This window comes from Eucyclogobius newberryi, unplaced genomic scaffold, assembly GCF_026437365.1.
Source record: "Eucyclogobius newberryi isolate DKJ021-1_F unplaced genomic scaffold, fEucNew1.0.hap1 SCAF_4, whole genome shotgun sequence".
Lineage (NCBI taxonomy): Eukaryota > Metazoa > Chordata > Actinopteri > Gobiiformes > Gobiidae > Eucyclogobius > Eucyclogobius newberryi.
This window is the reverse complement of record NW_027316056.1, coordinates 1,236,030-1,258,703: the sequence shown is the minus strand read 5'-3', so window position 1 is coordinate 1,258,703 and position 22,674 is coordinate 1,236,030. Positions and strand designations below refer to the sequence as shown.

General features: G+C 43.1%; 1 protein-coding gene and 1 pseudogene across 4 annotated transcripts in view; one reads left to right on the top strand and one right to left on the bottom strand.

Moving 5' to 3' along the window:
- Positions 1 to 17,735, top strand: part of LOC140377177 (glutamate receptor 2-like) — a 73,052-nt gene extending 55,317 nt beyond the window's left edge. The window contains exons 17-20 of one of the 4 annotated variants that reach the window (XM_072462506.1): positions 578 to 692; positions 2,769 to 2,903; positions 3,646 to 3,829; positions 17,135 to 17,735. In XM_072462506.1, the coding sequence (XP_072318607.1) occupies positions 578 to 692; positions 2,769 to 2,903; positions 3,646 to 3,825 (430 nt within the window). In that variant the 3' untranslated portion in view covers positions 3,826 to 3,829; positions 17,135 to 17,735. Of the gene's footprint in view, positions 1 to 577; positions 693 to 1,230; positions 1,346 to 2,768; positions 2,904 to 3,645; positions 3,830 to 17,134 lie in introns of all 4 variants that reach the window. The other 3 variants (XM_072462504.1, XM_072462507.1, XM_072462505.1) reach the window with 3 other exon arrangements.
- On the bottom strand, positions 6,720 to 16,360 carry LOC140378248 (uncharacterized; annotated as a pseudogene).
- Positions 17,736 to 22,674: the final 4,939 nt, after the last annotated feature.

Genomic DNA, 22,674 nt, shown 5'->3' with positions numbered 1-22,674 from the left:
CGGCCTGATCAAGGGTAGGGTCGGGGATGTCCTCTTAGGTCCTGGCTCCTGGTCCATATGCAGAGCTCTGCTACATGAGCAGCTGGCATCACCCAAACAGAGCTCATATTTCTTAATATTATTTATTAAGCCTAAGCCTTATTAAGCCATTATTGAGCCTAAATTGTACTTGAATTATACTTTTCAATCATAAGACCAAGCTCAACAAAAGAAGTTCACAAAAAGTTCAGTAATTCAATTCATTCAAGTTTGTATCACTGTGTTCACGTAAACGGACCGTCCCTATTCGCTTCACGTGAACCAGTCAAAACATGGCTATTGATGGTGGGCAGGGGCTGTTTATGAGGGTGGGGCCAGGTGTTGGGTGGGGCCAGGTCATGTTCTCTGTTTTTCTCTCTAGCGTTGGGTAAAGAGTTCTTTGTGTTATGGGGGATAGGGTGCCTGTTCGTGGGCGGCGCTGGACAATGTTCTCTCTGCAGGTGGACCGGTGTCGGAGGGTGTGTCCTCTCTTTTCAGGTCCTGTTCGTGTGTCTCCAGTGCTAAGCCCTCTCCTCTAACAGCCACTGTGTTCATGTAGAAATGCGGTGAACCTGGCGGTGTTAAAGTTGAACGAACAGGGCCTTCTGGACAAACTGAAAAACAAGTGGTGGTATGACAAGGGCGAGTGCGGCAGCGGAGGAGGGGAGAGCAAGGTTAATGCACGCACACACAAACACAAGCAAGCGCTGGGCACAGGGAGCAGCACACAGCCGAGCACTTACCGGTTCTGTTCCCAAACGAGCCTCCCATGAGCCAGCCATGGGACAGGTGCGGCCTGTGCTGCTTCCAACACCCTGTATGGTGGAGCTTCCTGTTTGGTTGAGGTCAAGGTTCAGGTGCAAGGGTCATGTCAGGGTCAGGTGACCTCATACCAGATGGCAATGCCCCCTGTAGGTGATGCTGTGAATGAAGAGTTTGTGCAAAAGCCAAAGTCATTCATTCAGGGCTCCCTCTTGAATATTTCAGCTGCCAATGAATATGCAGATGTCGAGTAGCACTTCTCATTCTTTTTTTTAGGAGGACAACGTTTCTATTTTCAAAATCAAAATGAATTATGATGTCAATCACTAAAATATTCACAAAGACTTGAGCTGGCCGTTGTGTTAAAATGCAGAGAATTAGAAGTGCTCCTTACACTAATAACATAAGATAACATTGATATTGATGTTATTTATGTTATTCCTATTAAAGAGTGCCAGTAAACCTTGCCGTATTGAAACTGAATGAGCAAGGAACCCTAGACAAGATGAAAAACAAGTGGTGGTACGATAAAGGCGAGTGTGGCTTCAAGGACTCCACTAACAAGGTTAGTTTTAATGTCTGTACAGTCTGAACACATACCCAGGCCATGATAGAGCACAGATCTATGAGCTCATGTCTGTCTGTGTCCATGTGTGTCCTGTGCCCACCAGCAATACACCTCAGGCACTAGGTTAGAGCCCCTCACTACAGCAGCTTGTCAGTACACATTTAAAGGTCCTATATTATATCCATCTAATAACTTCTTTTTGCACACTTAGCATTAAATGTTTCAGATGATTTTCTCATAAAAATACCTGTAACTGTAGTTAGTTTACTTTGTCCTTGTTTCAGTGATGCAGCACATGTTGGCCGTCCCCACTGGTGTAGGCTACTTCATAATCCATGAAGATTAAATCCTTACACATTCTGATCATTTCTTGTAGCATGAAGTGTGTTTCACCTATTGGAGTTCAAGGAAGAAAGTATTCTCTAAGTAAATCTATCTCCGAAAAAGAAACTAGGGTGTATAACTTAGATTCAACTCAGGATCCATTTATGTGAACATTCAAGCTTGTTTGAATAATTGTGAATGCGCCTGATCCAGGCCAGATGAGGGAATTCTGGGCCAGTTGGAAAGATGGGTCTTGGCCCGATTGAATCGTACTTGGATGGGGTTCATTTGATTCATTAAAGCATACGGCAGTTAGCCTCACAGCAAGAAGGTCCCGGGTTCGACTCCGAAGCAGCGTGGGGCCTTTCTGTGTGAAGTTTGCATATTCTGCCCATGTCTGTGTAGGTTTCCTCCTACACAGACATGGGCTCTAGTTTCCCCGCCCATTAAAACATGTAGACAAACAATAGACTCCTCCCCTGAAAAAGAGATTCGACATCTCAGTGGGACTTTCCTATTTAAATAAAACTAAGTAAATAAGAAAATAAAGGATCAGGCAGATCCTCCATGTTTGTTTATATGAGACGGGTAAGGCAGTTCCTCTGTCTGATTCTATGTGCAGCTCCTCCACTGGTGAAGGGCAGATATAAATCTTTGTTAGTGAGTTATTGTGATTGATGAAAGTGAGATAATGATTCAATATTGCAACTTTAGTCCCCAATAAAAGTCCACTAGAACTATATTGTGAATGCACTCTTAAAATCATCAAATAATAATAGAAGTAGAAATAATATAGGACCTTCAAATTTCAACTTCATCCATAATACAATCCTATTACAAGTTATCAGCCAATAGAGGGTCTCCCTTTGAAAAAAGTGACGCTGCTCAATACAGAGACAATGGCATGGTACTGCAGTTTAACACTATGAGTATTACCTCCACGAAACACTTGCAGCAGTAGTAGTAGTGTTAAGTGTCAGATGTTAGGACATAGTGTCACACTCTGTTTGGTGTTCTCTGTCTGTAGTCCTACTGGTGTAGCGTCTCTCTTCTCCTCAGTCTGGTGGTATGTCCTGAATGTGTGTTCTGTCCACAGGAGAAGACCAGCGCCCTGTCCCTCAGTAACGTGGCAGGGGTCTTCTACATCCTGGTGGGAGGACTGGGGCTGGCTATGATGGTCGCTCTGGTGGAATTTTGCTACAAAAGTCGTGCAGAGGCCAAGAAAATGAAAGTATGTTCCTCAAGTTGTGCTTCATCATCCATCCAGTGTATTCTGACACATCATACTCATGACATCAGCTGCTGGCTTTATTCATACTGAAGCTGTATACTAAATTGAAGGATTTTCAACTCTCAAATTCAAAGTGAATCTCAGTTTATATTATCGGAGTGCTTCACTATGGAGTATCTCCATGGTTGAGTGAAATCATTGTTAGCAAAATGTCACTTTGTGACTTGAATAAATAGTTTTATCTAAAATGTCATAGCTACTGTAGTTCTTATTCTAAGAACTACCTTTGTGGTGACTTTCATTAGCACTGTCACCAGTCTCCGGCTTCACTCTCTTCTCTCTGAAGCTGTGTTCAGATGTTTTTGTAATCATAGCCATGTTAGATGAGTTCTCCTCACAGGGGCTGGCTTTAGCAGAGTCTCTTTCTTCTGTTGATGACCCCAATGTACGACCCCTCACAGCAGCTGCGGTCTGCATCAGAGGGACAAATTCTTCCATCTCCTGCCTTCACTCAGTGCATCCAACCATCATGTGACTTATACCATGGTCACCTGTGGCCAGAAAACCTTTTGACTATTGACAATTAGTATTGCTTTTATCTACGGTGGATCTACGAGTGTTTGGTTTGTAGACCCTCATTTCAGAGGGAGCTACCTGTGGACCATGGTATAAGTACAGGACATGAGCCATGCATCATCGTTCTGCTCTGGAAGACTGACTTGATCTTTATTTCTTCATGAAGGTCGTAGCCAACACTCTGGCGTCCCCCCAGCACACAGGGAACTACACACACCCCATGTCCTCTCCTCCTCCTCCTCAGCATGCCCCCAACTACAGCCTGGTCTCCCCGAGCCACCTGCCCACCTACACCACCTATAAGGAGGGCTACAACGTGTACGCCATTGACAGTGTGAAGATCTAAGCGGGTAGGACTGTGGCAATGGATGACCTCCCTCCTCTAGTCCATCATAAGCATCATAAAGCTTTTCAATAGCAATTCAATTACATATTGTATTGGTAAATAAGTAGGCCTATATTTGTCAAATAACTATAAAGCCATGTTTCCACTGTTGCTTTGGAGCGGATCGGTTCGGAATTGTCTCCACTGTCTTAAATGAACTGTACTTAAGTTAAGATAATAACATTTGCACATGGAGGCACACACCATTTACCATTTGAGAAAGCATTCAAAGCGGTCTAATGCGTACCAATCAGGGGGACCAGGGCCAGTCGAAACGTGGCTTAGGTTTCTTCAACGCAAGTTTTTTCAACTTACGTAGATATTAGATTGCAGTGTTTAGATACACTGTTTATACACCTTATGGGTGGCACACATATATTTAGAAAGTAATACTAAAAGAAGGATGAGATTGTCTGTTTTTTGTTTTTTAGGAAATTATAAAAAATATATTTATTTACATGCATGTTTACCAGAGCTGACAATATTAAAGAGGTGTAGAGGTCTAACGGTGATGCTGCTTATTTGTTCAGTCATCATCTACACTTACAAACCTTCCAACCACCCACTTTTCTACCATACAACCTCCTGCCTTCCAACCACCCAACAACCCACCCTCCAACCACCCACTATCCTCACTATCCTACCATACAACCTCCTGCCTTCCAACCACCCAACAACCCACCCTCCAACCACCCACTATCCTCACTATCCTACCATACAACCTCCTGCCCTCCAACCACCCAACAACCCACCCTCCAACCACCCACTATCCTCACTATCCTACCACCCAACAACCCACCCTCCAACCACCCACTATCCTCACTATCCTACCATACAACCTCCTGTCCTCCAACCACCCAACAACCCACCCTCCAACCACCCACTATCCTCACTATCCTACCACCCAACAACCCACCCTCCAACCACCCACTATCCTCACTATCCTACCATACAACCTCCTGCCTTCCAACCACCCAACAACCCACCCTCCAACCACCCACTATCCTCACTATCCTACCATACAACCTCCTGCCTTCCAACCACCCAACAACCCACCCTCCAACCACCCACTATCCTCACTATCCTACCATACAACCTCCTGCCCTCCAACCACCCAACAACCCACCCTCCAACCACCCACTATCCTCACTATCCTACCACCCAACAACCCACCCTCCAACCACCCACTATCCTCACTATCCTACCATACAACTTCCTGGCTTCCAACCAACCTATGGTAGGTTATTTGTGGCTTTTTTTGGAACCTACAGTATACCGCAGAAATGTGTCCAGGCGCATCACACGTCATGACAAAGATGTTTTGCTGCTGATTCGATTGCCGTGGCTTCTGGCCAGGCTTTGTCATGCTCTCGAGATAACACTGTGAGGTCTGGACAAAACCAGGGCTTCTTCTTCTTTTTGACACTCTTCTCACTCTCTCAGTAATAGCATTACATGTTTTAATGAAAAAGTCCAGCGCTGTGTTGGGTTCTGGAATACTAGTGATAAAACCAACGTCACTAAAGTACAGATCAGACAGAAATGCTCAATAAAAGGTTTATAGAACCTTTTAAAAGTTACATTTGGTTTAGATTCAAGACATTTTGTGGTCCGCACACCCAAAGGACAGTGGTCACTAAAATCAAGAGGAAAGACACCACTACATTGGTAATTCTGAGGCTTGTTGCTGAAGATAATGTCCAGTAATGTTGCTTTGAGTGGGTCTTTCGGGTCAGGTCGGGTGAAGCAGTAATAAGTTGTAATCATTAGCTGATTACTTTCCCATTTGAATAGAGGCAATAGAATGTTAAGCAGCTTGAGGCCCTGACAGTATTGTTTTCCTTGTGATCCTGACTGGTATTTTAAAAGGGCCATTTGAAGTCACCATGCCTGATTGTCAGAGATTGACTGCTGCAGATGCAAGAGTGAGGTCAAAGAATAAAGGCTGACCATCCAGTTCTGGGTCCAGGGACATGGTCAAGGCACAAGACGTCCTGGACAGAGACCCAGGTTTGCTTTGTGATGTCCCTAGTAACTCTCCTTTGCCTGAAAACTGTGCCACACTGTACAGATCTGACCAGGTGACTGTAGGATGACTTTAGAACAGTGTCATGTGAAAAATTAGACATTTCCAGATCCCAGTGTGAACTACACTGGGTTTAGAACAAGAAGACTTCCAGGGAACTGTAAAAATTGACATAGTTGTCAAATCAAATCAAATCAAATCAATTTATTTTTGTAAGGCCCAAAATCACAACAACAGTTGCCTCTGAGGGCCACAGGGAGAAATGAATCAACAATGTCTGTGGTGGCGATGGAGTCAGACAATGTCTGTGGTGGCGATGAAGTCAGACAATGTCTGTGGTGGCGAGGGACGATGTCCCAGGGTCCTCTGTCCTTAGACTCTCCTTCTCGGCCAGGAAAAACTACAAAAAAAACCTCTTTGGGAAAAAAGCGTAGAAACCTGGAGGAGTTCCAGTGAAGGAGAGATCCGACTCTCACAGACGGACAGACGGACACGAGGAGACTGGAGCTGGACCCACTCTTCAGGCAGAAGAGGGACCGTCTGAGTCGAGCTGGACCCACTCTTCAGGCAGAAGAGGGACCGTCTGAGTCGAGCTGGACCCACTCTTCAGGAGGAAGAGGGACCGTCTGAGTCGAGCTGGACCCACTCTTCAGGCAGAAGAGGGACCGTCGGAGGCGAGCTGGACCCACTCTTCAGGCAGATGAGGGACCGTCGGAGGCGAGCTGGACCCACTCTTCAGGCAGAAGAGGGACCGACTGAGGCGAACTGGAGCCACTCTTCAGGCAGATGAGGGACCGTCCACACAGGGCAGGGACCACTTCACCAGGGGAGGGGCATCTGGGTCCACAGGTCCTCAGGAGTGAGAGAAAGAAAAGAAGGCGGTGAACAGTTTGCAAGTGGAATCAAAAAATAAATATTGTTTGATAGCATAAGTAGTCAGAAGAAGAAGAGGATAGTGCTCAAGCTGTCATACTTCCCCCAGCACAGTTACTCCTAGGGCAGCGTAGCTGAAGCTGTGGGTTTATCTTTCTGTTCCTAACTACTCTGACCATAAGCGATTTCGAAGAGGAACGTTTTAAGCCTGGACTTAAATGAAGAGACTGTGTCAGCATATTTAACATGGGTCGGGAGCTGATTCCATAACACAGGAGCTTGGTAGCTAAACGCTCTACCTCCTACAGTACTTTTAGAGACTCTTGGCACCACCAGAAGGCCGGCATTCTGAGAGCGAAGAGCTCTGTTTGGATGATATGGTTCTATAGCATCTTTGAGGTAGGATGGGGCCATGTCATTTATGGCTTTGTAGGTCAAGAGTAGAATTTTGAATTTGATTCTGGACTCGACAGGAGCCAGTGAAGAGACTCCAGCACTGGCGTAATGTGCTCTCTTCTTTTTGTTCCTGTTAGTAATCTTGCTGCTGCATTTTGAACCAGTTGAAAGCTTTTTATGGAGCTTTTAGGACACGCTGCAAGCAGGGAGTTACAGTAGTCTAATCTAGTCGTTACAAATGCATGGATAAGTTTTTCGGCATCACTTTTAGGCAGGATTCTTCTGATTTTGGCGATGTTGCGCAAATGGAAATAGGCTGTTTTACAAGCTTGATTTATATGAGCTTTAAATGAGAGCTCCTGGTCAAATAAGACTCAGAGGTTTCTTACAGTAGAACTGGAGGCTACACTGACATTGTCCAGTGTGACTATCTGCTCAGATAGAGCGTCTCGTAGATGCTTAGGGCCAAGCACAATGACCTCGGTTTTTTCAGGGTTAAGAAGCAGGTAGTTAAGTGTCATCCAGGTTTTTATCTCCTTCACACAAGTACTAAGTCTGTCTACTTGATCGCTCTGATCAGGTTTCATTGATAAATACAGCTGAGTGTCGTCTGCATAGCAGTGGAAGTTATAGCCATGCTTTCTGATAATGTTGCCTAATGGCAGCATATAAAGAGTAAACAGAATTGGACCGAGTACCGAACCCTGTGGCACACCGTAAATTACTTTAGAGCTTGGTGAGGAGCTCTGGTTTACATTAACAAATTGGAACCTATCAGATAGATAGGATTTAAACCAGCTGAGGGCTGTTCCTCCAACACCTACATCACATTCTAACCTCTGCAGTAGAATGTTGTGGTCAATGGTGTCATACGCTGCGCTGAGGTCCAACAGAACCAGGATTGAGACCAGTCCATCGTCAGCGGCTAATAACAAATCATTTGTGACTTTAACTAGTGCAGTTTCAGTGCTGTGGTGGGCTCTGAACCCTGACTGGAAAACTTCAAATAAGTTATTGTCCTGCAGGTGGCGACAAAGCTGTTTTACTACAACTTTTTCAAGGATTTTAGAGACGAAGGGAAGATTTGAAATAGGTCTGTAGTTTACCAATAGGTCGGGATCTAGATTAGGCTTTTCCGAAGAGGTTTAATGACTGCATGTTTGAAGGACTGTGGAACATAGCCACTTTCGAGTGAAGTATTTATTATATTAAGAATAGGGTCTATAATTAGGGGGAGAATGTCTTTGAGGAGCTTGGAATGGGGTCTAGGACACAAGTGGAGCTTTTAGAGGACATAATGGCTGAAGTTATCTCTGCTTGATCAACAGCTGTGAACCTTTCTAAGTTTACAGGTGGATTTATATGGGACGTTAGATTTACAGCTTGGGCAGTTCAGGGCTAATAGCGGGGGTAATTTCATCTAATTTATCTCTGATTGTTTTTATTTTATTATTAAAAAATAGGAGGAAATCATCAGAGCTAAGTGTAGCTGGGATTGAGGGCTCTACTGCACTGTGACAGTTTGTTAGCCTAGCTACAGTGCTGAAAAGGAATTTAGTGTTACTTTTGTTGACTTCTATTAGATTTGAATAATATCTGGTTTGGGCCTCACACAGAGCCTGCTTATAGGACAGCAGGCAACTTTTCCATGCTTTTAGGGATTCTTCTGTGTGAGAGCGATGAAATAATCCCTCTAACTTTCTAACTCTTTGTTTATGTGAACGCAGTTCTTGGTTGTACCATGGGGAGGCGCGCTTTGGCCTAATGACCTTCTGTTTTAACGGCGCGACAACGTCAAGAGCAGACTTCAGAGAATTCATGGTCAAGTCGACACATTGATCACTTAAACTGGGACTAAAACTGTTCTCAGCAGGATCACATGACGTGATCACATGACGTGATCACATGACGTGATCACATGACGTGATCACATGACATGTCACTGAATATTGGCTCTATTATTTCTTTGAATTTTGAGATAGATTTTTCAGATATTGTCCTTTTCATTATAACTTTATTTTGTGGGACTGGATGATCTTTAAGAATAAACTGAAAGGTAATTAGGAAATGATCTGACAATATAGGGTTTTGAGGGAGGACAATGAGGTCACTAATCTCTGTTCCATACGTTAGGACAAGATCCAGAGTGTTCTTGTGAGTGTGAGTCGGTTTATTTACATTCTGAGTGAAACCAATGCTGTCTAACAAGGCGCTGAAGGCATTACAGAGAGCGTCATCACTCATGTTCACGTGGATATTAAAGTCTCCAACTATAACTATTTTATCCCAGGCTAACACTAAGTTTGATATAAAGTCAGAAAACTCTGTTAAAAACTCTGAATAGGGACCAGGAGGTCGGTAGATAACTATGAACAAAACTCCTTTTTGGTTTTTCATATTTGGACATGTGATTGACAGCATAAGGCTTTCAAATGAGTGAAATGCATTGTTAGTTTTAGGGCTCATAAGTCGGCTTGAGTGGGAGATCACTGCCACACCACCACCTCGGCCTGTGCTCCTGTGTGATTTTTTGCAATTCAAAATAAATATATAACCACACTAGCTTGAAACACTTTATTATTTCTGAATTATAAATCTAGTAACAGATATACAAAAAGATCAATGATCAACTTCTTGTCAAAATGATTCATTATTATTATTCATTAGGATAATAATAATGACCAGAGAGATAAAACATATTCAAGAGTTATCAACGGTACGAGCAATAGAATCAACCCAAAGGCATCAGAAGTGTTACAAGTTGCATCCTTCAATGTGAATGGCACTGAACCCAGTCAAACAAACACAAATTTAACAAAAATAAAAAAGAAGAAAGAATAGACATTGCATATTTACTAGGGCTGGGCAACAATTAAAATTTTTAATCGCGATTAATCACATTATTTCCCTGATTAATCACGATTAATCGCATTTTGCTTCAGTTGTAGTCATCTGGACTCAGTTTGACTACAACTGAAGCTTTTTCTACTATGGAACACGCCTGGACGGATGAGGGATTACACCGACATTGTAATCTCATGAAACATTAGACACTCAAAACACATTTTAGGAGCAGCAGAACCAGTCTAGTACCAAATGTCCCTAAAGCAGAAAACACTTCAGTACAGTTTGTAGCTAATCAAGACATACAAACTGGACAAGGATGTAAAAAAAAAATCCTAAACTGGTTGGCTTATGACCAAGGTTTTTGACCAATGACCAATAGAACGGACCCAAGATTCAAGGTCTGGATTACAAAAGGTATAGAGGTTGTTCACCAGTTGGTAAAAGATCAAATGTAAAGCTTTGATATCAATCAATAAAATGTATTTATAGAGCACAAATAAAGTGCAATTCAAAGTGCTTTACAGCGTTAAGAATACATAAAAAAAAACACAATACAGTGTATAAAAACATGATATAGTGTAGTCTCAATAAATAAATAAATAAACAAATAAAAACTTAAAGACATTAACATAATATGTTTTTTTAACATAAAATATTAAAAACCAGATAAAGTATTTTAGTCATAGACGTGGCTAAACAAAACAGTCTTAAGCTTAGATTTAAACACAGCCGCGGTGGGGGCCTGTCTCACAACCTCCGGAAATCTATTTTAGGCCCTTGCCTCATAGAATTGGAATGCAGATTCTCTGTGGTGTCTGGTCTTGGCTCTGGCACCAGTCCATGTTTAGTCCTGACTCTGGCACCAGCAGGAGGCCGGTCCATGTTTAGTCCTGACTCTGGCACCAGCAGGAGGCCGGTCCATGTTTAGTCCTGACTCTGGCACCAGCAGGAGGCCGGTCCATGTTTAGTCCTGACTCTGGCACCAGCAAGAGGCCTGACTCTGGCACCAGCAGGAGGCCGGTCCATGTTTAGTCCTGACTCTGGCACCAGCAGGAGGCCGCTCCATGTTTAGTCCTGACTCTGGCACCAGCAGGAGGCCGCTCCATGTTTAGTCCTGACTCTGGCACCAGCAGGAGGCCGCTCCATGTTTAGTCCTGACTCTGGCACCAGCAGGAGGCCGCTCCATGTTTAGTCCTGACTCTGGCACCAGCAGGAGGCCGCTCCATGTTTAGTCCTGACTCTGGCACCAGCAGGAGGCCGCTCCATGTTTAGTCCTGACTCTGGCACCAGCAGGAGGCCGCTCCATGTTTAGTCCTGACTCTGGCACCAGCAGGAGGCCGCTCCATGTTCAGTCCTGACTCTGGCACCAGCAGGAGGCCGCTCCATGTTTAGTCCTGACTCTGGCACCAGCAGGAGGCCGGTCCATGTTTAGTCCTGACTGACACCAGCAGGAGGCCGGTCCATGTTTAGTCCTGACTCTGGGCACCAGCAGGAGGCCGGTCCCTGAGGTCCTCAGAGTCCGAGATGGTTCATATGACACTAACATATCCAAGATGTACTTTGGTGCTAGGCCATGGAGAGACTTGTACACAAGCAGAGCTGCTTTAAAGTCTCTTCTGAGCCACAGGGGGCAGTGCAGAGACCTGAGAACAGGACTAATGTGATGGTACTTCCTGGTTCTGGTCAGGACTAATGTGATGGTACTTCCTGGTTCTGGTTCAGGACCCGAGCAGCAGCGTTCTGGATGAACTGCAGCTGTTTTACAGCTCGTTTGGAGAGACAGTGAGCGGCCGTTACAGTCTAATCTACTGGAGACAAACGCATGGATAAGTCTCTTCAAGTCTAGTTTGGACACCATACTTTTAATTTTGACATTGTTTTTCCGATGGAAAAAAGCTACTCATGTAGCTATTGAATTTCAGGTCTGAGTTAATTATTACTCAGTTTACTTAGTTTAGAGCGAGACTCTGGAGGTGACCGCTGACACTTTCTCTTTGTTTCTGTGACAAAAACGATTATTTCAGTCTTGTCTGAGTTCAGCTGGAGAAAGTTGTTTTGCTCCACACACTGATCTGTTGGATGCAGTGACAGAGTGAATCCACTGGTCCATATTCACCTGCCGACAGTGAAACATAGATCTGACTCGTCTGCATCATTGCGATTGGACACACCACTGTTTTGTTTGAACTGACCTAACGGCAGCATGAAGGGGCACACAACAGGTCTCAGAGACACAGTCACAACAAAGTATTTTCTGTTTTCAAGGTAGGACTTCAGCCAATTTAAGGCCATACCAGTGATGCCCACCCAGTCCTCAAATCTCTGTAGAAGGATCCCATGATCAACTGTGTCAAATGCAGATCCAGCGAGACTAAAACAGAGGCCTTGCCATCATCAGTGCTCAGACGGATGTCCTTTGTGACCTTAATGAGAGCCGTCTCAGTGCTGTGATCTAAAACCGGACTGGAGGACATCACAGGGGTCACTTATTAGGAGAAACTGAATAAGCTGTTTATAAATGACTTTTTCAAGGACTTTTCCCAGGAAAGGTAAGTTTGAAATCGTTGTTTAGTATTGTGGGATCCAGGCTGCTCTTTTTTTCACTGATTTTTATCAAGGCTTATTAATCGGAACTTTCAAGGGTAATTATATCTAAATTATATCAATGCATCTCTAATTTAGACAGATACTCTACTAGATATATTAAATAAAATGTGGGAGGGAGGAGTGGTCTTGTTTTAACAAACAAAGAGTGGGACGATGTTTTTACATCCCTGTGGAAGACGACAAAATCACATATTTGGAAAGAGTTTTGTTGGGAAGTTTTTTCCATTCCATGTCAAATTCAATTAAATTTACTTTTGTAACGCCCAAAATCACAACAACGGTTGCCTCTGAGGGCCACAGTAAAAAAAATAATCAAGCAATGTCTGTGGTGGCGATGGATAATGTCCCAGAGTCCTCTGTCCTTAGACCCTCCTTCTCAGCCAGGAAAAACTACAAAAAACCTCCTTGAGAAAAAGTATAAACCTGGAGGAGTTCCAGAGTGAAGGAGAGATCTGACTCCTACAGACGGACACGAGGGAGACTGGAGCTGGAGCCACTCTTCAGGCAGATGAGGGACCGTCCACACAGGGCTGGGACCACTCCACCAGGGGAGGGGCATCTGGGTCCACAGGTCCTCAGGAGTGAGAGAAAGAAAAGGCAATGAACAGTTTGCAAGTGGAATTAAATATGAAATATTGTTTGATAGCATAAGTAGTCAGAAGAAGAGGATAGTGCTCAAGCTGTCATACTTCCCCCAGCATAGTTACTCCTAGGGCAGCGTAGCTGAAACTGTAGGTTTATATTTCTGTTCCTAACTAGTCTGACCATAAGTGATTTCAAATAGGAACGTTTTGAGTCTGGACTTAAACTTGCCATAACATGCTTTTTTTCACGTTTCGTAGTCTATCCTAAGTGTATCATTGATAATAATAAGGGTTGTGCAACACCCTTAACATAATAGTTCAGAAATATCACCCAGACCTTGGACCCTTCACCAACCTGGAAATGCAAACGGCTTGGTTTGATATTCGCCCCCACCCTTGTGAAGAGCCATCTGGCTCCCCCGCCCAACCCGTGACGTAGTCTCAGAGCGTGTGTGTGTGCCCCGCCCACCCGTGACGTAGTCTCAGAGCGTGTGTGCCCCGCCCACCCGTGACGTAGTCTCAGCGTGTGTGCCCCGCCCACCCGTGACGTAGTCTCAGAGCGTGTGTGCCCCGCCCACCCGTGACGTGGTCTCAGAGCGCGTGTGTGCCCCGCCCATCCGTGACGTAGTCTCAGAGCGCGTGTGTGCCCCGCCCACCCGTGACGTAGTCTCAGAGCGCGTGTGTGCCCCGCCCACCTGTGACGTAGTCTCAGAGCGTGTGTGCCCCGCCCACCCGTGACGTAGTCTCAGAGCGCGTGTGTGCCCCGCCCACCTGTGACGTAGTCTCAGAGCGTGTGTGCCCCGCCCACCCGTGACGTAGTCTCAGAGCGTGTGTGCCCCGCCCACCCGTGACGTAGTCTCAGAGCGCGTGTGTGCCCCGCCCACCTGTGACGTAGTCTCAGAGCGTGTGTGCCCCGCCCACCCGTGACGTAGTCTCAGAGCGTGTGTGCCCCGCCCACCCGTGACGTAGTCTCAGAGAGAGTGTGTCCCCCGCCCACCCGTGACGTAGCCCCACAGCTGTCTGCTCACAGCTGGGGGAGGGGGGTGGAGAGGGGGGAGGGGGGATGATGACGCGTGTTTGCCCTTATGACGCGGTCCTGTGAACACCCCCCGTCAGTTTGGAGATTGGAGGAAAGGAGATAGTCTGTACTATAGCTAAACACTGCGGGAATCAATCAAAAAAACACTCTGGACATATATGAAGCACAAATAGCAATGTAAGAAGGTTAAAAGCTCTGAAAAGTCGATTTTGCATGTTATGGGACCTTTAAATGAAGAGACTGTGTCAGTCTCTTTAACATGGACAGGAGCTGATTCCATAACACAGGAGCTCTACCTCCTACTGTGCTTTTAGAGACTCTTGGGACCACCAGAAGGCCGGCATTCTGAGAGCGAAGAGCTCTGTTTGGATTCAATTCAATTCAATTTGACAACAATAGTCGCCTCTGACGGGCGAATCAACAATGTCTGTGGTGGTGGATGATATGGTACTTAAGCATCTTTGAGGTAGGATGGGGCCATGTCGTTCAAAGTGCCTATTACTCCCAGGGAAATACAGACTGTTGGATAAATTGTGGCTGCAAGGAGACAAAACCACTATAACGTATTCTGGGACTGTCCTGTGGTTAAACTGAAATTAAAGATGCACTGCAGACAGTTTTTCACACCCTAACCCTACATTTGGTTGGGTTCACGGGTGCCTTGATCTTTAATTTTTCTATTTTCTCACGTGTTTTTATATTTGAAAATGGCCGTGGCTGGAGAGCCGGCACAAAAATAACATGGCAGTTTGGGCCACGCCCCGCGGCTCTGCAGACACTCCCATTGAAAATATGCAAAGCAAAGTATAAATATATATTTTAAAAAAACTTTTCTGCTTGAGATCAATATGGCTCTTATGCTTGCCCCTGTACGATGAATAATAAAGTCTGTTATAGCCAAATTGAGGAATTGTTTTATGTTCTAAGTCATTTAAATGGGTAGGTAGGTATCTAAAATCCTTTTTTTCTTTTATCATCTTTGTTAGTATAAAAAAATACTGTTGTATTGTCTGGACCCAACTGGACTATGAAAAACAAAACGTTTCGACTCATCAAAGAGTGAAACCAAAAAACTCGCTTTATCATGAGTTCCCAGACTTGATTAGCAGATTTTGTGTCCTTAAGAGATGTTTTTCAGTCTGTCGGGTTTACATTATTATGATTGAGGTTTAGAGTGATCACTTTGCGCACAGGGAATTATTACGCAGGGCAGTGTAGGCTACAGTCTGACACAATAAGGCTGATATTATGTGTAACGCTAACTTAAAATAATACGCATTTGACTGTCAGAAATGACTAAGTTCGGCCACAGGAGCTTGTGGGGAAAAAAAAGTAACACAGGAGGACGTTGTAGTATAAATTGTATAAATTGTATTAATATAAACAAATATTCAAAACAACAAAAAAGGTTCCCAGCAAAGTTCTGTTCCTTTGGGTGCTTAAGTTCAGTTTGTAGGATCTCAAAAAAAAAGTGAATATATTCCGAGTGAAACGAAAAAAATATTCCAACTTAGGGTGTCCGTATCCGGGGAAAAAACAAAGAGTGATCCTACCAGATTCTTAGGTCACATGGGTCGCTCGCCACCTCTTGCAGAGGATAAAAATCAGGGGGTGTCAGGGGGGAAAAAAAAACCTGACCTATAAAACAGAGGTCTAGTAAAAAGATCCACCATAATATACATATAACACACATACACATCATAATTACAATCAGTAACAATGTTTGACCATTATCTTAATATTCAAATCGAGTTGATTAAAAAAGATAAAGTTAATTAAATGTAATTCATTCATGGAAAATCAAATTCAGCTTCATTCACATTTCTTAACGTTCGTTCTTAATGTTCATTCACAAATGTTGCGCAACTATCAATCTAAACAACGGGGAAAGTTTGCCGCGGAAAAGGCGGAAGTAACTAAAACATCAAACATCTAAACAACAACGAAAGTAAATACATTTTAAACAAAGCGGTTCAATTTGGTGTAGTTGTAGTTCACTCACCATTGAGTCTTGGAATGATCTGTAACCGCTTCAGTTAGTTTCGAGACGTTTAACAGTTCATAACCATACGTTTCAGTCCACAGCCGGAGCAGGAAGCGGAAATGGCTTGGTGCTTCGGCCATTTTTATACTAGCGCCCCTTGTGGTTGGGCCAATGAAAATGTATGAGGGGGCAATATCAATCATTTAGAACCGAATGAGACATGGGTTACATATGACCGATTACTGATCGATTATTTCCATTGACCATCAAATTGCGTGTGGGTTTTTGTGTATTGTTTTAATACGCCGCTGAAGGGTGCGTCCCATTTAGTCCACAGTCCGTCAAATATGATCATTTTCAAATTTAGTCCCAATGTAATCTTGTCCATTTTACGTATGTCCAGTATAATGTCCCGTCCTTGATCGTCGGTGCATTTTGTCATCCATTTTTTTGTAAATGCCTTTTTTGCCGCAGCCAGGAAGATATTCCAGACATATCTGCTGGTTGTGCCCATTGAGTCCTGAGGCCCAAATAATTCTAGTGGGATGGTCATGTCATAATTGTCTGTAAGGCTTTGATGATCTCCGTCCAATATTTGTGAACAAGACAATCCCCAGGTAAAATGGACTTTGTTAAAAAACATACGTTATGTTTGGGTGACAGCAGCCTTCGGACCCAGAGCTGTGCCCCGAGCATGGACTCGCTCTTCACAAAACTATTCTGAAAAGCTCAAAGTGAAATGGTCTGGGGGGGCCAAGGTTAGTCGAAATGTGCCTTATGTCAGATTGTCCACCATCCTTTTAAGTACAACACATTAATAACACATTTCATTTGACAGCCCCTCCCCTGACCATGCCCTCCCTCACATATCTAAAGCATTGTCTCGCATTGTAACCCTGTCCTGTCTGTTGCAGGTGAAGTTCACCGACGCCATGCGCTCCAAAGCCCGCTTGTCAATCACAGGCTCCACCGGTGAGAATGGCCGCGTCCCTGTGTCCTACCTGCGACCTGGATTACCCATGAGCCTCAGCATGACGCACCTGTCCTGACCCCGCTCCATGCAGTGCCTTATGCCCCGCCCCCTTTCTCACACACCGCTCACAGACACTTCCCATCGTAACCACACCCCTTCAGGATATCATCAACCCAATCAAGCACAGGACGCCTTTTCTATGCTGAGCCACAAGGAAATGTCCTTGGGCCGCTCTTGTACAGAATAGAAGACACTCCCCAGGTGTTGATGCAATAACTCTGTGTGTCAGGGACCACTGCACAGGAGGTTCCAGACCTTCTCAGACTCTTTGGAAACACGTCATCATTTGTTTATATATTTTTCTCTTTTCTTCTTCCTGCCTGAAATGCAGTAGTAGTAGATGTTTTTTTGTTTTTGTTTGACTGAGTAAGAAACCACATGTGTTTCTGAAAGAGCTGGTGGTTGTGCTAGACTGTCCCTGGATACATAAATATTTATAAAGGTTCATCTAATGGAGATGATATAGTTTGCAGATGATAGAAATGACACGAGTGAAAAGCAGGTTCCAACATAATACATTGACCATAAACTTTGGGTTGCAGTTATGATGACTGTGACCAAAGTGGCACGCAAAGTTCTTCTGCAGTGATTAAATATCCTCCTGATGAGATAGACATGTCCTTTTCAGACTGATTGCTCAAACAGGAGCCAGCATGCTAACGTTTGAGTGAATCCATCAAGGTGCCATATTAGGTAAAGGTTTATGTAGGCGTGTCTCCTTAAAATATTTTGTCATGATTTTAAAGAATATGTGGCACTTTTGTTTGTGTTCACAGATTTCAAAGATTGCCAACAGGCTATGTTCATGAGAATTCATTACATTCTGAAATGCCTTTAGTAATAATTGCACTGCCTGTCCAAAAAAACCTCTGAAATATTAAAAGTATATCCATCCAGAGTGTCACTGTTTTCCACACAGCTCTTGTATTGAAGATGGAGAGAGTGACCACTGCACAAAGCCTTCTCCAGCTCGTCCCAAACACTCTCACTGGGGTTCAGATCTGTAGTACATTAGTTTCTGCTTCTCTGCAGATGTTTTCTCTGCTCAATGCCATTTGACCCTTCTCAAACACACTGACATATTTTTCATGACCACAGGATTTGTCTTTCCACAGGGTTGTTTCGTAAATGCACTGCATCAGTTTGGTTTAAATACTGTGTTGCAGCTGAAAGGGAGCTGAGGAGGAGAGGACCTCCTGGATTTGCTTAGTTGAATCCAAGTGGCCACTTTTTAAAATTTGTACAGGCAGTGTATTTTTGGAAAGGCCAGTCGATTTTCAAACTGTTGATGTTTAGTCCTAATTTATTTATAACTATTCTTATCCACATGAAAGTAAAACAGGCCCAAAGTTTAACATCTTCTCTGTCAGCACAAACAAACTGAGGGGTATCTATTTCCACAAAAAAAGGTAGATTGTATCAAAAACATTGTTTCACCAAAATGCTCATGTCTTCACAAATGCAGATGTTTGAGCCTTGTTTTTCTCTCGTGTCACTCTTTTGTCCTTTTGCACAAGATGATCTGAGCCCCTGCCAGAGCTCCATTCAAATACTGTGAATAATCATGTGCAGCAGAGACAAGGAGCCAGGCCAGTGCCACTCTGCTCACCACGCTGTATGTCTTTCTTATTGACTAAGACCAGTGCTTCTCAAAATGTGGTGTGCGTAGCAGGTCTTATAAGTATATTTTAAAGTCACCATCCTTAATTAGTTGGTCATTTTCTATTCCTATCTTTAGTTCTGATTAGGTGTAGTTTAGTGTTGATAGCCGCTAAGACCTTGTTTATTCAGAGATTAGACTTTGAACATATTGGTGTCTGTGCTGCAACATGAAGTGATGGTCTTTTGTGTCAATAGAAAAAGTTTCATATATTTGAGTTATATATATATGTGTGTGTGTATATATGTATGTATATATGTGTGTATATATATATATATATATATATATATATATATATATATATATATATATATATATATGTATATATATATAATTAGGGATGTCCCAATCAGTTTTTTTTGGCCCAGATCCGATTCCGAGTCATCTGATTTTGAGGATCTGCCGATACCAAGTCCCGATCCGATACTTTCATAACACATTAAAAAAATGCACAAATGCAACATAAACAGGTTGTCCCCAGTTTTTATTTTATCTTTTAACACTTTAACAGTGAAACCTTTCTTTGAGGTAGCTTGAATAAGAAATAATAGTGCAAAATTTGAATTAAATTAAAAAAGTAGCTCAACTTCAAATACCCAGCAGCAGTAAACAAATAAGCGTAAGAGTAAGTGTAAAATGTTGTGATCCATTCATGCATTGTACGGAGGTGAGAGACTTCTACTGCAGTTTTCATGTCTAATAATAAGCCTGAAATGTATAGCGCTGATCAAACTAATGTTACATTTTTCCCCTGCCCAGTAATCTCCCGTAGTACAGTGGCTGAACAGGCATATGACTCGTTTGCAACACCGTTTTATTTAGTTACATGAACTAGACAGAGAGCATACGGACCAGCAGCGAGAGACCCGCGCGCGCCCCGAAAACACAACGAAAAACACCAACACACTTCCGGGCTACCCACAATGCCCCCCTCTCTCTTAAAGGGCCATCCAGGCTGGTAACACTAATAAGAGTCAAATGTATGTATGTAATGTATATCCGATCACTGATCGGGACGCAAGATCCGATTTCCATCAAGTCTGAAACTACGTCATCGGGCCCGATTTCCGATCACGTGATCAGCTCGGGACATCCCTATATAAAATGTATATATGTATGTATGCATGTATATGATATGGATTTAATTTATAATTTGCCTCAATTCCACAAACCATACCCCATAATGACACAATTCTACAAACCATACCCCATAATGACACAATTCTACACACCATACCCCATAATGACACAATTCTACAAACCATACCCCATAATGACACAATTCTACAAACCATACCCCATAATGACACAATTCTACAAACCATACCCCATAATGACACAATTCTACAAACCATACCCCATAATGAAACAATTCTACAAACCATACCCCATAATGACACAATTCTACAAACCATACCCCATAATGACACAATTCTACAAACCATACCCCATAATGACACAATTCTACAAACCATACCCCATAATGACACAATTCTACAAACCATACCCCATAATGACACAATTCTACAAACCATACCCCATAATGACACAATTCTACAAACCATACCCCATAATGACACAATTCTACAATCCATACCCCATAATGACACAATTCTACAAACCATACCCCATAATGACACAATTCTACAAACCATACCCCATAATGACACAATTCTACAAACCATACCCCATAATGACACAATTCTACAAACCATACCCCATAATGACACAATTCTACAAACCATACCCCATAATGACACAATTCTACAAACCATACCCCATAATGACACAATTCTACAAACCATACCCCATAATGACACAATTCTACAAACCATACTCCATAATGACACAATTCTACAAACCATACCCCATAATGACACAATTCTACAAACCATACCCCATAATGACACAATTCTACAATCCATACCCCATAATGACACAATTCTACAAACCATACCCCATAATGACACAATTCTACAAACCATACCCCATAATGACACAATTCTACAAACCATACCCCATAATGACACAATTCTACAAACCATACCCCATAATGACACAATTCTACAAACCATACCCCATAATGACACAATTCTACAAACCATACCCCATAATGACACAATTCTACAAACCATACCCCATAATGACACAATTCTACAAACCACACCCCATAATGACACAATTCTACAAACCATACCCCATAATGACACAATTCTACAAACCATACCCCATAATGACACAATTCTACAAACCATACCCCATAATGACACAATTCTACAAACCATACCCCATAATGACACAATTCTACAAACCACACCCCATAATGACACAATTCTACAAACCACACCCCATAATGACACAATTCTACAAACCATACCCCATAATGACAATGTGAAAGAAATGTGTTTGAATTCTTGGTGAATGTATTTAAAGAAAATAACAAACAAACCACAAAAAAGTTTGCTATGACTCTCAAAATTGAGCTCAGGTACATTGATGTCCACTGATCATCCTTGAGATGCTTCTACAACTTGACTGGATTCCACCTGGTAATTCAGTTGATTGGACGTGATTCGGAAAAGCACACGCCTGGTTATGTGTCTGCAGCATTGAAAGTTTCATCATCTGTAAATGGAAGAGCTTTGTAAACACAAAGACTCAAACTGAGCAATCGAGGGAGAAGGGCCTTAGTCACTAAGGTGACAAAAAACCTTATGGTCATTCTGGCAGATCTCCAGCGTGTCTCGGTAGAGAGAAGAGAACCTTCCAGAAAAATAACGCCTGGATTTTGTAAAAGGGTACCAGCGTCATGTCTGGATGAAACCAGGCACCACTCATCACCTGGCCAGTACCATCCTTATTGTGCAGCATGGTGGTAGCAGCATCAAGCTGTGGAAATGTTCTTCAGTCAGGCTCAACAGAAAGAGGAATGCAGCCAAGTATAGAGACATCCTTGATGAAAACCTACTCCAGTGGCTCTGGACCTTAGACTGGGATGAAGGTTCATCTTCCAACAAGACAACAACCCTACGCGCACCACCAGGGTAACAAAGGAGTACAGGAAAACTGACCACAGGACAACTATGTGAATGTCCTTGAGTGGCCCAGCCAGAGCCAAGATGTACACCTACTTTTATTTTTTCTATTTTTAATACATTTGCAATCAATTCAAACAACCTCCTTTCATGTTGTCATTGTGGGGTATTGTTGAGGCAAATAATGACTTTAATGCATTATATATTTATATATACCTGGACCTTTTCCACATTTTTTCCACAAACTTAAATTAAATAGTGATAGTTATAAAGATACAAAACTGAAAAGTGCAGTGTGTTAAATGATTCCGACCCTTGAGTCAAAACTTGCAACTACAGTTGTGAATCTTTTGGGATTCGTCTCTACAGTTTTGCCCATTCTTCTGCTAAACAGCTCGAGCTCAGTCAGATTTGATGTGGAGCGTTTGTAAAAAGCAGTTTTTAGATCTTCCTCAGATTCTCGACTGGATTTAGGTCTGGACTTTGACTGGCTTGTTCTAACATGTGAATATGTTTTAAACCATTCGGTTGTAGCTCTGGCTTTATGTTTAGGCTCGTTGTCCTGTTGAAGGTGAAGCTCCAGTCTCAAATCTTTTACAGACACCAACAGGGTTTCTTCTAAGATTGTCCTGTATTTGGCTCCATCCATCTTCCATCAGCTCTGAGAAGCTTCCCTGTCCCTGCTGAAGAAAAGCAGCCCCACAGCACCATGTGGACCAGTGGGAC